Source organism: Aplidium turbinatum, chromosome 13, assembly GCF_918807975.1.
Source record: "Aplidium turbinatum chromosome 13, kaAplTurb1.1, whole genome shotgun sequence".
Taxonomy (NCBI): domain Eukaryota; kingdom Metazoa; phylum Chordata; class Ascidiacea; order Aplousobranchia; family Polyclinidae; genus Aplidium; species Aplidium turbinatum.
This window is the reverse complement of record NC_137484.1, coordinates 21,678,608-21,695,511: the sequence shown is the minus strand read 5'-3', so window position 1 is coordinate 21,695,511 and position 16,904 is coordinate 21,678,608. Positions and strand designations below refer to the sequence as shown.

Below are 16,904 nucleotides of genomic sequence, written 5' to 3'. Positions count from 1 at the left end.
ATGATGTTGTAATTTTCAATGCTCACACAAACCCATTCTATTTCCTCATTGGCGGAGGAGTTTGCAAGCGTCCAGTTTAAGCTCTCATGGACAAACGTGGCAAGGCCATGTTTCCTGCTTTGGGTAAACCCAGCTAGTGAGTAGTGTAGAATTACTAGCTTGTCTGCAGAAGTGCAGTGGGTCTCCTGGAGGAGGATGACAAGAGCTCGGTCCTTATGAGCGAGCTCTTGTCAATCAGTCTTGCTGGATGTGATGCCCTCAGCGTTCAGCTGTAAGATGGTGGGACGACGGTACTTGTCGACAGTGGAACTGCCGCGCTCTGAAAAGAGCGGTTCTCGTGGGGTCCTGTGCTGAGCGTTCCGGGTCGAGGTTCGGTTTTGACAATCTTCGTTTCGCATTTTTTATGATGCTACTTACAGGGGGGACCGCGTGAAGGTCACTGTTCTCCCCCCCTCGAACATAATGAAGCAAAGAGACGACAATTTAGTGGATGAGCCTTGATAAAATTAACAACTTTTATGCAAAGGGTTAAAAAACAACAATTTCAGACTTTTCTCGCGGACCACCAGGCAAATGCCCGCGGACCACAGGTTGAGAACCGCTGGTCTATAGTAACTTCGAGAATATACGATTATGCTACATCATAAGAACTCATTGTTCTGGTCAAGTTTTACTACCCGTAAAGATCTTTGTGACGTCATAACAACCTACACCTGGCAAGTCAAGCCAGAGAACATTCTAGACTTGCACGTATGCAGAAACTTCTAGAAATACGTCACATATTAAGGATTTCGCAATTAAAATTCACTTTAGGACAGTAACCGATAATAACATTTCGTAACAATTATGCAATTACAACAGTACGCTTGGTCAAGACATGATGTCGTGAGGCTTTAAGATGGTTGACGTTAAACGAATTTTCTTTGTTAATAGAGTATATGCTGTCCGATTTACTTACTACTGTAGCCTATATGCACACTATTCTACGTATTGTAATTACATGATTACTATTGCAGTTTCAAAACTAACATTTATGAATAAATGGACAAAGACTACAATTCAAACTGGCACAAAACGGCAGCAGGATGTGAGCCAAGGGAATTGAACATTCCTTTGTTGTTTTTTGGATGGTTTGGTTTGGTAGGAATTTCCATGAACATGTAGGAATATCCTGAGGTAGACCTAGGGTAACCCGGAAACCAGCGCAAAAAGCTTGTTTTACCTTTGCGAAGAAGAACTCTTCCACCCTGCAAATAATTAATAATTCGGTTGCGTTGGAGTGTGCAATGCAGTTTTTTATCGCCAAAAATATGGGCATCAAACAAAATTGTAACGATTCTTTCTACCTCTTACCAGGAAAGAGACTTTGGAAATATTGATGACGTAGTTTAGTGGGATATCAACGGAAAGAAGTCAACTAAATGGTCGAATAGTTCTACTAGCGAGATGATAAATGAAAATTCTTGAAGGACTTTAACTAATGGCTCAACATTCCCAACAAATATCAAAGTAACAGTGAACAGCAATTGATTCCAATGCTTGTAACTCTTTTAATTGACTTTAACGTAGCCTACTTCACTCACAGCTTCTCATATAACTCTAACATCGAAAACAACTTAGAATAGCGTTAACTCTCATCTACTCGTATTCAATAACTTCAACCCTCAATCAACGATTATTATCTACTATACTCTCTACGTCTATAATTCTAATTACAATAAATTATGCAAATTACGCCTCTATTTATAGCAGGTTTATTTGGTCTATTTATAGTAACTTCGAGAATGTACGATTATGTTACATCATAAGAACTCATTGTTCTGGTCAAGTTTTACTACCCGTAAACATCTTTGTGACGTCATAATCAAGCCAGAGAACATTCTAGCCTTGCACGTATGCAGAAACTTCTAGAAATACGTCACATAATAAGGATTTTGCAATCAAAATTCACTTTAGGACAGTAACCGATAACAACATTTCGTAACAATTATACAATTACAACAGTACGCTTGGTGAAGACATAATGTCGTGAGGCTTCGCATATTGATTGTAACAAAAATTAAAGAGATTTTTACCTAACTTTTAAAAATATATTCAGAAATTATTTAGATAAAATATTTCTATAACACACAGAACATCACATTATTAATATTATTATTACTTTCGATGACAATTATTATTTACGGTTTGTCAAATATAAAAAAAAAAGTGAATTATTAGCAACTCCTCGAATTTCCGTAATGATAAAATCTATGCAAGAGTTTGTCCGCATTTGTTCGTATGTTGAGGTAAGAATATTTAGAACAGCACTACTCGTTGAAGGATTGGCACGAAAACCATATTTGAAGTCGGCGTTGAGCGTTGACATTGAACGCTTATTTACAAACGATGTCATTCGTTGAAACATTAATTTTTCTCATCATCATTAAGTTCCTTCCTCTCGTCGAGGGTTGGAGGCAATGAAGCGCCAAGTTTCTTTGTTGTGAAATTTTTCTTTCGCAGTTTTGTGATCAAGTCCTGGCCAGTCTTTAACATCATTAGCCCAAATTCTTGGTGGTCTGCCTCTATATTGTATTCCATTCATTTTTCCTTCGAGTAGTTGTCTTTGAATAGAATTATTGAGAATCTTGTGGCTAAAATACTTCAATTTTCTTGTTTTAATTGTTGTAGAATTTCCGTTTTGGTTTGCATTCGATATAGTACATCTTCGTTGTGATGTTATCCTTTCATGAAATTTTATAGGGTCATACTAAACACCTTTAAAATGGTGAATTAAAATTCGTTTCTGCTTGGTACTCAGCAGAGGAATGGTTTTTTGAATAGAATTATTGCGAATCATGTGGCCAAAATATTTCAATTTTTTTGTTTTAATTGTTTGTAGAACTTCCATGATGATTTGTACTTTTAGTAATTGTACATCTTCGTTTGTAGTTTTATTCTTCCATGAAATTTGAAGCATTCTTCTACAAATCCACATTCAAATATCTCAAGCTGTTTTACCATTTGTGATGATAATGTCCATGTTTCTGCATTGTGTGGTAACGTAGTTCAGATATAACATTCCATAATTCGTTTTCGAGTGTTGATATTAATTTAGCGTGTTGTTTGAAATCTTTTTCATTGTTACTGAGTTGTTTCTTGCTATTTCTCTTCGTCTCAATATTTCCGCATTGCATCTGCCATTTTCAGTCACTGTGTGTCCCAAATCACAAAACAGACTTTTAATATACAGATAGGCTACCAATTTCTTAATTCCTTGTCATCTTCCACACATCTTCACTATTCTTTTTTTTAATTAGCCTCTTATCACTAGGGCAGTGGTTTTCAACCTTGGAATCCAATGAAACATTCCAAAAGCTCGAGCAACCACTGTTCAATAATTTAATTGCCTTATGCAAAAAACATCGTTTGATTGATACGAACTCCTTGATGCGAAGAAAACATGTCGACGAAATTTGGCGGGAAAGCAAAAAGTTAAAGGTAATCGCACCACAAGAAAACAACGAAAATTCGGGATCGCAGCGAAAGTGTTAAAGTGCAGCAAGTTTATTAATAGTGGCAAACCTAATCAATATTTGATTACATTTAAACAATATGCAATATGCATATAATAATAAAATCGACTCTCGGATTTGAATGTAAACTTGCGGAACCCCTAGACTTACTGGCTGAACCTTAGGGTTCCGCGGAACCCTGGTTGAAAACCTCTGCACTAGGGCAACCAATTTTTTGACCTAAAAACTTGAAATTTTGTACTGCAGATCTTCAATGTGATAATTCCAACTTAGTTTGTCATCAAGAAATATGCCAAGATATTTGATGTTGTTTGTATTTTGAATTTTTGTATTGTTTAAGACTACATTTAGTTTAGAAGTGGATCTCCCTTTTCGTTCAAGGCCTAACATGTAAAACGTCTTGGAGTAGTTGATGCATAATTTGTTTGCATTGCACCAATCAGTGATACGCTGCATCTCAATTTCACTGTTTTGTTGCAATTGCAAAATAAATGTTGCTGAAGTAAATAAAACAGTGTCATCAGCAAACAGCTGAGAATCGAAAGTTGTTATTTATTTAAGAGGCAAATCATTTATGTAAAGCAGAAAAAACAATGGTCCAAGTACAGATCCTTGCGGAACACCACATGTGATATTTTCATGTTTTGATTTGAAGCCATCAGCAAAAACACATTGTTTACGGTTGTGTAAGTAAGATTTTATAAGGCCTCCCATTAAGCCTCTCAAGCCATAACACTCCAGCTTTTTTAGAAGTATTTGGTGGTTAACGGTGTCAAACGCTTTTGCTAAGTCAAGAAACAACAGGTAAACGTAATGATTTTTTTCTTTGAGTTCAAGTCTTTCGTAAAGATTACTTAATGCTAACGTTGTAGAATGACCTTCCCTAAATCCAAATTGTTGATCATTAATCACATTGAATTTGTCAAGAAAGCTTATCAAGCGTTTGCAAATGATTTTTTCTAGAAGTTTGCTGATATTTGAAAGCAAGGAAATAGGACGGTAATTAGTTGGATCTGTTTTTGCGTTTTTCTTGAAAACAGGAATAACTTTTGCAATTTTTAGAGTGTCAGGAAATATTCCTTGTTTCAAGCATGCATTAAAAAGTTTAGTTAAATGAGGGGCAATAATACTTTTTGATAACTTTAACATTCGAGAAGAGATGTCATCTGGTCCATCCGATTTTTTTAGTTTGTTTATTAGACATTCGACTTCACTTTCATTAGTTTCATATATTGCACATGTTCGTTTTAAAGGAGGCCCCATGAATGAATCAAAGTTTGACTTTTGCTTTAAGTGTAAAGTTAGTTTTTCGCCAATATGTGTAAAGTGGTAGGTTGGTTGCATATTTGTTCGCGATTTTGGCATGAGATGTTTTCTGCAATAAGTTCATTGGGAAGAGTATTCGTTTTAGTTTTTCTTTTTTGAAGAAATTCATTGATAGATTTCCATGTTTTTGATGAGTCGTGTCTCGATTCATTGAAGCGATGCTTGAAGTAGTTTTGTTTTGACATTTGTTTAATGTGAGTTTATTTGTTTCTATATTTTTTGTAAAAAATTACTTTTTCAGGACAATTTTTTTGTAGCAAAGTTTGAATGACTTATTTTGGTGTTTGATTGAAACCAGAATCCTTTTTGTGATCCATGGTTTGCTGTACAATCCAGACTTTTTCCTACTGAGTTTTTTTAATGGGAAATGAGAGTTGATTAGCTGTAGTGTAGCTATAACACATCAAGAGAGAGAAGAAAAACTACGTTAAAAGAAAATTTTGACCTAACCATAAAATTTGACTTTTTTTTACTTAATAACTTTGCAATCTCTTTTCGTGTCAGCCTGAAATTTAGTTTATGGACGTTTTATAAACTTTGAACAAGGCAGAAAAATTTTGACTTTATTGACTTTTGGTTGCCCTACTTATCACTGTTAGGCATTAGCCTAAGTCTGAGTGTGGCTGCTTGACTTGAAGACCTTTATTGGTCACTTCGCAACCTTCCCTTGCTATGATGCTAATATTGTGGTAGCCTACATATACTATGCTACAGGCCTACAGTAAATTTAGTTGTTATCTTTTTATGTTGGGCTTGCATTTACCAATTTCTTTAGGCCTCCTCGCGGCAACCAATAAAATTTTACTACTATGTGTTTCATAACATCAAACCTGATATCTTGAAGCCAAATGGACTTGAACATAATTTAGTTTTTTGCTGAGTAAGTTTATGCTCCAAGTTCTTTTTATGTAACTGAACAGCTTCTCGTACATTTCCTCTGATATTATTTCAGGCAATATTCCTCCATGGAAAGAGCAGAGCAACCTGGCTTGGTCATGGTTAACCAGCTCTGCTACTCTGTATAAGAGTCGATAGCAGTGTCCATTCATCACCATTCCATCGTAGCACTTCAGCTCGTCTGAAATGCGAACTATGTTTCGTTTATCGAAATAAATTAACAATAGGGTAGCAGTAGCACATTAAAAAAACATTTTTGGTTTTAGTCATGTTTTGAACAACTCTGTGCAACTAACCAATAAAGCTCAAAAGAATGAACTGCATTAGGCTATAACGGCGAGTAAAAGGTAAAGGGATCCCATACTTGATTCAAGTGTCGGGTATGAGAAGATAAGGCTCTCATTGTACTAAGCCTTCGGCACTAAGGAGAGTTGGGTGGCCAGTTCCTTTCTCACGGCCGCCTTTACTTCAGCAACTACGCCCACCCAATTTATTACACCCTGGGTAGAGGTGAGCGGTGTTTTCAACAACCAGCTGAAGCCGAGAGTCGAACCATTTTTGCATAATTGGAAAGCCAATGCCTTATCCGTTGCGACATCCCACCGCCAACGGCGAGTAGGGTACGGTAGCCTATTTATTATTATTCAAGTAATAAATTGTAGCAAATGCAAAAAATGCTCAATGCAGATAGCAGAGCTAATAAATACAGAAAAACTAAACTGGCTCAGTCATGCGCTATCTCAGGTTTTCAAGTTAGGTGCAACCATCAGGCCCAACACTTATTCAAATAGAATTGTTAATGCTTTAAGATTTCATGTTACAGTAAATAGCTTAAGTTAAGCTTACTGCTTATTTTATTCAATTGCTCTTTCAATTGTCGAATTTCTTCTGTGTCAGCTGGTGCTTGAATTCCTGGTGGACCCTGTTATGTAAATGACAAACAGTTATTTCATACGGCACTCTTAAGTCATAGGCTATATGCAGGGCCCCGTGTTTTTCTTCTATACAGTCTTCTAAATTTTATTGATAAAATTCACAAGTTGATACTTTATTCCTCTCCTCTAGATCAGTTGGTTAAGCGTCTGACTTTATGAACGAATAAACTGCAAGACCAATGCGACACTGGTTCGACTCCCGGGGTTTGTACTTGAGCAACGTATTTTAAGCACAGCTCCCTTTCACCGCATCTAGTAGGTGGAATAATTCATATACAGCAACACTTCAATAATCGGAAACTCCACTCTGGCAAACTCGTTGACTGATCGACGTCAGTGGTTCAAAGCCTTTACAAGTATGCGAAACTGCCAGGGGCTCACAAAAAAGTTTTCTCAGTCCGAGGATAAAAATTCAATAAATCAACATTGTTGAGCACCCAAACGTCCACTTTCTGCGTTGGATGGTGAGCTGGATGTACACAAGAAAAAGGTTCATGGCTTGGGACTCCGGGGCATGAAAACATGTATTTGGACTGAACCCGCGTTTTAATACGACTAATGCCGGCTCAGAGATTTCCACTTTACCCATATGAACGTTTGATCTTGGGAAAAGGACTCCGATTTATTGATAGCGGAAATCTTTATCCTAGAATTGAGCTTCTTTGAGAGGTTAGGCCTAGCAGTTTCGCATCTTTGTAGAGGCTTTGAACCACTGACGCAGGCCAGTCACCGAGTTCAACAGAGTGAAGTTTTTGATTGTTGAAGTGATTTGTTTCTAAATCATCCCATCCATAAAGATGCCGCTGAATGAAGATCTTTCTTGAATGCGTTGCTTAAAGGCATACTAAATGAAATTTTCAAACGGAAATTAAGCATTGAAATGCGTAAACTGAACATTCAAGAATACATTTCAAAAAAAATTACCTAAAAAAATTTGTTTTCAATGGCGCTGGCAAGGCCCAAAGTCCAGAGTTTCATTTATTTTCATTTTTTTTCAAAATGACAAAACAGTGCAAACACAGCTCGTGAATACGTCACAAAAGACCGCAATAACAAAAGCCACGTTACAACATCTGATGTTTTAACATCAGATTTGAGGTTTTGAGCAAACTGTCTGATGTTTTGACGTTGAAATCTGATGTTTTGATGTACATACATACATAGCCTACAGTTAAATCGCCGGCAGTAACAACTGTTGCGTGATCAACTGATTGCTCGTCTTTTATTACGTAGACTGTACAGTCGCACGCTTCGCTGCTCAGGCCCATTCTGGTTTTGAAAGCTCTGACAAAAGTACGCGCGAAATGCTGATCAGGCCGCAATGGGGCAAAATTTTATTGAAAATTGTTTTATGGTAGCATGTTAAACACAAAGAACGTGTATAATCGCCAAGTCAGGTTTTTCCTTTACTATCCCTTTAAGCTCACGTACCGAAGGTCGAATCGGCGGGCTTAATCTTGAAGTCTCTTCGTTTATAAAGTAAGACGATTAAACAACTGAGCTAGTGGGGAGAAACATTTATTTAATTGTACAGTATAAGAATGGTCATTATGTCGTCTAGTTGTTCTTCTATTGTTTAAACCTTACTACTTTCGTTGAGGTTACATGCTGACGTGCGTTAGGAGGCTTATTTCTACTTCTGATATATGCAGCAGTTTGTTTTTGGAGAGAAAGTTTCCAAGATGTCATGTCCTGGCTGATGATCAAAATGTCGACACCTCCAAACAACATGCGGCTCTTCAGGAAAAAGCACTATGTCCAACAAATAAGAGGCAGTTCATTTAAATTCCTGGCCGTCTTGGAAATGTTACAGGCCCTTGAAATCATGCCTGGTCAAGGCCCAAAAGTACCTTTTTGACCCCTCTTGTTGCATCTGTGATCGGCATGTAATGTAGGCCTACATTGTCGCAACTCGCAATAGACTAAAATATAAATATCATTATTATACGATAAAAAATTTCTATACTGCAAAATGATACGGTACCTACTTGTATTCCTGGTGGGCCTCTCTTGCCGGACTTACATATACGGTTGCATTTATTTGCAACTGGTGTAACTGCATTTTCTTCGTTTGTTCTGAAGATATTTGAAACTTGCTTGCATACAAAATGCTTGTCATCGGTTGGAGCGGAGAGACAATACGCTATCATACCTACACATAAGAACAATCGATATATCTTCATCTGGCTACTCTTCAGTGATGTAGCAACTAATATTTTGCGTTTCTAAAAATAAAAAAATAGCAGGTGCTGACCCAATGCATTTTGTTTTAAAATGAGCACTAACTCAAACAACATAATTCTGATTCAAAAAATGAAGGGGTGTACCAGCAAACATTCATAGGACTCTCAGAATCCATCTTCTCACGACAACTTTTCATTTTACTACGCTGAAGAGATCGGAAGATCGAAGCACTGGCCACTGTCCGTAGTTATCTTTTAATAATGTCTTTTTAGACATTATTTTTAAACAAATAAAAAAAGAGTCAAAAGTCATGTAAATTTCACTTTGTGTAGAGCTACATGTACTTGAGAGATGAACTGTTATTTCTTCATTCACTTGTTAACATAATTCTGCTCTGTATTTGCTTACATCATAAAAACCATTTTGAAAAAAAAAATCATTGAAAACACCTTAGTTTGAGTTAAATAGTGAAATTAATTTCCGATTTTCAGAAAATCAGCTATATTTGAATAAACAGCAGAAAAGTCTTCATCAATGGTGGCGAAAGCTTATTCCAACAAAATTAAGTTATATGGAACTTGGCTATTTTAATTGCTTTGTAGGTTCGATCCTTCGGTCGCATCTTTTCTAAGGGACCATCCAGACATCAAATCAACCGTTTTTTACATTGATTCAACTTGAATCAATGTAAAAAACAGTTGATTTGCTGTCTGGGCATTGATAACTTGTAATCCTTCCTAACACAGAGAAATTCAAACCGAAATTTGTTTTTTGATAAGCTTCTACTTTATTAAGCAACCTAATTCCAGCCAGAGTTGCCAGATTTGCAGACATAATACATTTGGCTGTTTTGTAGAAAAAATAGTCGATTGTCAATGTCATTGGCAAAGTCCTATTTTTAACGACATTTAAATTCAGTCTAAATACGCTAACTCAAGGTAAAGATCGATATTCTCAATCATAAAGGATAGTCACTGTTTCATTTAATAAGGGCGACGCCAAAGACAACTAAAGAAATACTAGGATTATATCTCTATCAGTACTATAGTTGCAAAACGTAGCAATTTTTGCTACCTGCCATGACATGTGAGAGTTTGTTGTTTTTTACACCTGCTTGGAAAGACGAAAGGATGTAGGTTAAACTCTAGCTACTGTTTCCAGGTGTGGGCGAGTAACATGTGTGCCTACGCAGCATAAGTTATCTTATGATATATGCTGTATGAATGATTGCTTCTGCCTTGGTGTTAAATTGTTTCTGATGAGTTTGTCTTTGTTTGCCAGGTGCCCGCTTTCCAAAAATTTTACCATTTTTAGAGAGATGTCCCAGTTTTTGCTTTCTTATTACATGGCCAAGACGTTTATAGTAGGCTATATTGTCTTGTTTTAATCTTTTTAAACAGAGACCCGGTTTGGTTAAGTTTTGTAAAATTTCTTTGTCTTTATTGCAGGACCACCCTACGTATGTAGCCGTAAAGCCATATATCCCAATAGGTAATAGGCTACAACATATAATAATACAGCTATAATATATATACATATAATACTACAGTTATAATATACAGCTATAATATAGCTATAACATACAGCTATAATAATACAGCTATAATATACAGCTATAATAATACAGCTATAGGCTAATATACAGCATAGATGGCTTTATGAAACAGTAGCGGATTCAGGGGGATTGGGGTGATCACCCCCTTAAAACACAGAAAAGTATGATAACTTTATTTACGGTATATTTGCAAGGTCATAGTATTGTAGATCTACACATCATTGTATTTTGTTGCAATCTTCCTCTCCTCCCCTCTAAGACAACTCGTTGGATCCCCTCCTGTTTTAACAGCAACAGTTCAGAAATCTTTTTATTTTGAAAAATAAAACGTTTTATAAAATAAATACTAGATAGAAAAATAACTAAATACAGGAGGTGACAGGACTTTTGGTAAAATGGTGTGTCGAAATCAACGGATCCGAGTGCGGATAGTTGAGTGCGAAAACCGTGGGGAAAGTTTTTTTCCTTTTGCAAACAAAACTAGAATATAGCTGGAGTTAGTTTGTTTAACTAAAATGCAATCAAGTTGCTGAACCCAATTACGAATCCACACCACTACGAAACTTTTGCACCAGCTTTTGCAAAAAATGAAGCTCCAAATTCACTCCATTTTCTGATATAATCGGGCAAACTCCGACTCCACCCGAATGCTTGACTCGAAGACCGTCATGGTCATTTCACAGCTTTCCGTTGTGATTACTTACTTGATTATTGCACAACAAAATAAACCAGGCAATCAATCATGCACAACTCTACAGTCAGCCTGCCACAAAACACTTATAACACCAACATTGATACAATAGTTAAAACATAAAGTATTGAGTGAATCTGTTACGTTATAGATCAGGGGTTCCCAACCGGTGGTACGCGTACCACTAGTGGTACGCGGGAGCTTTTCAGGTGGTACGCGAGCAGCTCTCCGTTGCATGTGATATGTAGTAGTATTGTCAAATAAAGTTGGCCTATTGCAACAATTATTTAATTTTGAGTTTCTAAAATATGCGAACAACACTTTTATTTCTTTCCGTATTAAATTCTCTGCACTCAGTAAGCTACTGTTGTCGATCTTGCTCCCTGCTGTCATTGTTATTAATGCAATGCTGCTGTGCGAACTTAATGGTGTCTGTGACGAAACTATTACGTGTGCAATGTGGTCTGTGCAATTGCAGAATTGCGTTTATTCTGATGTTGGTTTTCCGACGTGTAGTGGCTGAATCCTGAACAGCATTACAGTTTTGTCTAAATATTTGAAAATGTCGAAGCGAAAGTATAGCGCAGAACCGCAGATTATATTAAGTATGGCTTCATTGCTATTCAACATCGTGGAGATAGCTTACCTCAGTGCGTGATCTGTATGAAAACCCTTTCAAATGCAGCTTTGAAACCAAGTTTGCTTAAGCGGCATCTTGAGTCCAATCATGCAGATAAGATGAATCGAGATAAGAGTTATTTTGAGCGACTTGGGGAGAACGTGAAGCGACAGCGCATGGATCACACAGGCCAGTTTTACCAAAATAATCCCGGAATTGTGAAGGCATCCTATGAAGTATCTCTTCTGATGGCCCAAAACAAAAAAGCTCATGTCATTGCCGAGTCACTTGTTTTGCCAGCAGCAAAGATATTAGTCAGAAATTTGATTGGAGAAGATTCAGTGGCAAAGTTGGATAGTGTATTGCTTTCTAACAATACTGTGAAACGACGCATCGAGGAAACGTCAGTTGATATCACTGACCAAGTGATTGCAGGAGTAAGAGATTCAAAGTTTGGATTTGCCTTACAACTTGATGAATCCACAGATGTCACAAACTGCTGCCAACTGCTTGTCTACGTCCGCTTTACACAGAACGATACTGTAAAAACGGAATTATTGTTGAATCATGAGGTGTCCACTACATCAAAAGGAAAAGATATTTTCAACTCTTTGGATAATTTTTTCAAGGAAAATGAACTGGATTGTGGAAATCTTGTCGGATGTACGACAGATGGGGCTCCCTCTATGCTCGGTAGAAAGTCTGGATTTCAAGCCCATGTCAAAGCTGTGTCACCTCGCGTCATAAGAGTTCACTGTTTCATACACAGGTTTGCTCTTTGCACAAAGGTTCTTCCTGCAAAGTTGTTAATGTGCTTGAACAGGGTAGTCAAAATCGTAAATTTTGTTAAAACATCAGCTTTAAATACTCGATTGTTTAAGGTTCTTTGTGAAGATCTTGGCTCAGACCACACTTGTCTCCTCTATCACACAGAAGTGCGCTGGCCCTCTCGAGGAAATACAACTAAGCGTCTTTTTGAAATGAGGAATGAATTACTTTTATTTTTCTAACAGAAAGACCATGAATTTCAAAACGATCTGGAGGACGAGGAATTCATTGCCAGATTGGCTTATTTGTCAGATATATTTGAAGCTTTCAATCATTTAAATCTGTCATTTCAAGGGCAAAACTGCACTGTCGTAGACTTTGTTTCAAAACTGGGAGCTTTTATCCGAAAGGTGGAATTATGGAGAAAAAATGTGGAAAACAAGCGCTATGGTATGTTTAAATTTCTGTCAGCCCTTGAAATGGAAATCAGTGATGACTTTTCCAGAGAAATTACCCAGCACCTCTCGCTGCTAACTGCTGAATTGCAGCATTACTTTCCAGATACCACAAGCTGCCCATACATCACAGATCCTTTCTCAGTGGACCCAGCCGACCTACCTGTCGGTACAGGGGAACAAGAGGAACTGATAGACATGCTGGAGGATCAGACAGCAAAAAAACAACTCAAAGAATGTTCTGCAATAAACTTTTGGCTTAGTATGGCTTCTTCATACCCAACGCTAGCTTCCCACGCTGTTCCACAACTACTGATTTTTCCTTCTACTTGGGAATGCAAGCAGGGATTTTCTATTCTTATGAACATCAAATCAAAAAATCGAAACCGAATATGTGCCCCTGAACATGACTTCCGATGTGCTATTAGCAAAGTTATGCCACGCATCGATCAACTGGTGAAAGATAAACAAAAACAAAAATCTCATTAAATTTAGTTGTATTGTGTTTGTGTTTGGTTGTGTCTTTTTCTTTGTTATTCTGATGCGTTCTGTGCTGTGTGGTGTAATGGACTCTGTGAAGTTTTGTTGCTAATTTTGCTACTTTCGCTGACTTTACATCCAGTTTCATCATCTTGCAAATAATTTAATATTGGATGAAATTAGTTGTTTTGAAAATAGTGGTACGTGTTGACAATCCATGGTGGCTAAGTGGTACGAGAACATAAAAAGGTTGGGAACCCCTGTTATAGATTATTGTCACAATCAATATGCGCAGCCGACAGGTTACATTAGTGTCTTAGAATAGGTGAACTATTTTATAGTGTAATTCTGTTGTGGTGCTTCATCGATTACTGCCGTATAGTAACCTCTAATTATTGCATAATTATGCAATCTTTTATTGTAAAACCTACTACCAGAAGATTTTGCATACGTGCGATACTCGAAACTTCTTTGACTTGTGTTGACCAGAAGAATGATTTTTTGTGATGTAATATTAACCTAGTCTCTAGAAGCTTCTACTCAAAGCAAACCTGTTATGAATAGCCGAGTGATTAGAGTATGACATTAAAGTTGTGTTTAAAGTTGTGCGTTATTCGCATTAGAAGTTGTAACGAAAAGTAGGCTATGTTGAAGACGATTGTAGAGACGCTTGTTGAAGACGTTTAGTTCAGTGGTTACGCGCCCTGCTCAAGATCACGCGGCGCTGATTCGACTCTCGGGGTGTGCGCTTGAGCATTCAGCGGCACTTAGTGGATGAAATAATTCCCCTGCAACAACACTTCAACAATCGGAAACTTCACTCTGTCAATCTCGGTAACCGGCCCTGCGTCAAGATCTTGTACAAGTATGCGAAACTACCAGGAATAACCAATCAAGGCTCATCAGTCCGAGGATAAAGATTCAAAACCAAACCAAACGTTTCCCGTACATTAACGTGCTGGGAGGCCTATATCGACTATTGTAGTCAGTAGTATCTTTTTCTTCCCGGATGCTTTAATGACGTAAAATGAATAAAAAAAAGAGTTCTAACCGAGATTGAATAGATTGTGAAAGTGTAAGTTGCCAGTTGTAAAGTAGCTGATGCAAGTAGGAGTGTAGGCCCTATATTTATTTTGAAATTGACGAAGACGTTTGGTGTTAACAATTTGATTTGTTTACATGCTGGAAGTGGTAAACCATTTGTTTAATCCTTCAAAGATTCCATCCATCATCATCTCACAAGTAAAACTATTCGACCATTTATCTGACTATCGCCAAAGTCTCTTTACGTAAAAGATAGAAACAATAAATTGTGACAATCATATTGGTTACATTGAGCAAGGTGGTACACGAGATTTTGGTTAGCTCAGTAGTTAAAAGCCCAACTCAAGACCAAGCGGGTGTGCACTTGAGCAATGCATTTCATTTTAAGGACTGCTTTCATTCAGCGGCACCAAGTGGATGGAATAGTTCTCCGTAACAACACTTCAACCAGCTTCAACAACAATAGGAAACCTCACTTTGTCAATCTCTGTAACAAACCCTGTGTCAGTTGTTCAAAGCCTCTACAAGTGTGTGAAATTGACAGGGAAAGAATAACCTATCAAAAGGTTTTGTCAGCCCGAGGATAAAGGTTCAAGACCAATCAACCATGTAGGCTAGCATGTTCAATCAATTTTTTGGTTGTGAGGGAAGAGAAAATCTTTTTTTTGTCTGTTGTGAGATGACCATATAGTAAATTATTTTACCATTACTATTACGCAGTGGCTATTCTTGAAGGAGACTTTCAGCTGGTCTTTGTATCGCATTTTTGGTCTTCCGGGGGGTCTTTTCCCTGACGAAGCACCATAGCGTACTATACACAATCACGAAAAATAGGAAACCTTTCCTTTTTTTTTCGGTTGATCGTGTCAAGGGACATTTTGCACAAATCGTTTCAGAACTGATTGTTTTGTTCAGATATAGGCTTCTCGTTGAAAGCTGCGCCTTACACGGTTTGCAGGCCATACGTGACGCACGTGATGATTTAAATATCATATATAAATACTTTCTGTAATAATGATAATATGTTGTGGTACGTTCCTTCGGGGGTTATCTTTTGTTTTTTTACTTTTTTTATGTAAAAAAAAATATGTTGTCCGACGTTGCAACAATGTGTGCATGCGCCCGCGAAACATTTATTATTTTGTTGCGGCTCTCGTTTCATCTGCGAGTTGGTACATCAAACCCTGGGAGTCTAGCGCATGCTCTTGAGTGGTGTCGAACCAATGTCCTTTACTGCTTTTACCCGTTAGAGTGTTAGACCATTCAGCTGTCGATGAAAGAAAGATGAATGACGATGCAATGAAAACAAGCTAAAGCAAGTAATAAGGTAAACTTTTTGGTTAACAGGATTTTCCCTATTTTCAGTTATTCCTTTTAAAATTTGAGATTATCAATATCTGCTTACTTGATCGTTTTTGATCAATCGTTTTACAGTAGGCTATGTTGTTTTTTGATAGTCAGTTTTTTGGTATTAGTTTTTGGTTACTTATTTTTAAGTCATTTTTCTGGTTGGTCACATATAGATTTAAGTCAATTAGTTTTCAGTCCTTCTGTTTAGATCAGTCAATTTTATTTTATACCGTTTGATTGTCGGTCGTTTTAAATCAGTAGCTTCAAGTCAGTTCTAAAAACAGAGTGAAACTGTTCACCAGGCATTTGATAATTCAGTTCTTCTAAGTTAGACTCTTAGTCCAATGGATTGTCTTTCTTCTTTTCCACTTTGAAGCCGCATCGTTCCTCCTTTCTGTTAAGATATTACTAATAAAATAACCACAAGTAGGTTATCGGTGACGTATCATATGTTTGGCTAATCCTTTGAAACATTTTGACTATCAAAACTTTAGTGCTTTTTTGATACATGACAATCTACTGTTCAGTTGGTCGTATAGTAGAACTACCAATATTTTTTTGCATTCTTATTAGGAGTTTCAACACTTCTTTTTAAGTACTCTTTGTTTTAAGATTTTTTTGTGTAAAAGAGTTAGACAGTAATAACTATATTTGATTTAATTCGCTCTGCTTTGCTTTTCATTGTTTGTGTAAAAGATACATAATATCTATGTTTTGGTTAATTAATTGGACCAGCCAAACCGGCTTGTATTTTATATTCACCTACGCAATTTTAATAAAATATCAGTACGGTAACCTAAGTTCAGATAAAGCACTTTCAATGTCATTAGAAATACAAATCGATCGACTTCATGTTTAGCCAGTTCAATCCTATTCAGCTAAAATTTAAGTTTCATTCCCTGACCAAGATTATTTTCTGTAAAGCTGAAAGAAAGCAGATATAAATATCAGGACAAAAATCACATAAAAACAATACAAAAATCACGAAAGAGTAATCACGAAAGAGTAATCACGAAATGGTAATCACGAAATGGTAATCACGTGCTATAAATAAAGAGACAAGAATGGCAAATGGCGGCCTACGT

General features: G+C 37.0%; 3 protein-coding genes across 3 annotated transcripts; 2 read left to right on the top strand and 1 right to left on the bottom strand.

The window, feature by feature from the left end:
* Nucleotides 1-784: 784 nt before the first annotated feature.
* LOC145781741 (uncharacterized) lies at nucleotides 785-8,823 on the bottom strand. Its single transcript, XM_082593411.1, has 4 exons — nucleotides 8,662-8,823; nucleotides 6,585-6,660; nucleotides 5,672-5,919; nucleotides 785-1,247 (listed from the first exon to the last, which is right to left on the bottom strand). The coding sequence occupies exons 1-4, from the start codon at nucleotides 8,821-8,823 to the stop codon at nucleotides 1,053-1,055; spliced, it is 681 nt and encodes a 226-aa protein (XP_082449537.1). The 3' UTR covers nucleotides 785-1,052.
* Nucleotides 8,824-11,841: 3,018 nt separating this feature from the next.
* LOC145781740 (zinc finger BED domain-containing protein 5-like) lies at nucleotides 11,842-12,732 on the top strand. Its single transcript, XM_082593410.1, has one exon. It carries the CDS (start codon nucleotides 11,842-11,844, stop codon nucleotides 12,730-12,732), a length of 891 nt encoding a protein of 296 aa, XP_082449536.1.
* Nucleotides 12,733-12,809: 77 nt separating this feature from the next.
* LOC145782613 (zinc finger BED domain-containing protein 5-like) lies at nucleotides 12,810-13,434 on the top strand. The gene has a single exon (XM_082594422.1). It carries the CDS (start codon nucleotides 12,943-12,945, stop codon nucleotides 13,432-13,434), a length of 492 nt encoding a protein of 163 aa, XP_082450548.1. The 5' UTR covers nucleotides 12,810-12,942.
* The last annotated feature ends 3,470 nt before the right edge of the window (nucleotides 13,435-16,904 follow it).

Coding starts and splice junctions, on each gene's coding strand:
- LOC145782613 (XM_082594422.1), top strand. CDS start 12,943: ATGTTTAAATTTCTGTCAGCCCTTGAAATGGAAATCAGTGATGACTTT.
- LOC145781740 (XM_082593410.1), top strand. CDS start 11,842: ATGAATCGAGATAAGAGTTATTTTGAGCGACTTGGGGAGAACGTGAAG.
- LOC145781741 (XM_082593411.1), bottom strand. CDS start 8,823: ATGATAGCGTATTGTCTCTCCGCTCCAACCGATGACAAGCATTTTGTA. Junction 5,920..6,584: donor GCAATTGAATAAAATAAGCA/GTAAGCTTAACT, acceptor TTCGCATTTCAG/ACGAGCTGAAGTGCTACGAT. Junction 1,248..5,671: donor ATTTGGCTTCAAGATATCAG/GTTTGATGTTAT, acceptor AATTATTTGCAG/GGTGGAAGAGTTCTTCTTCG.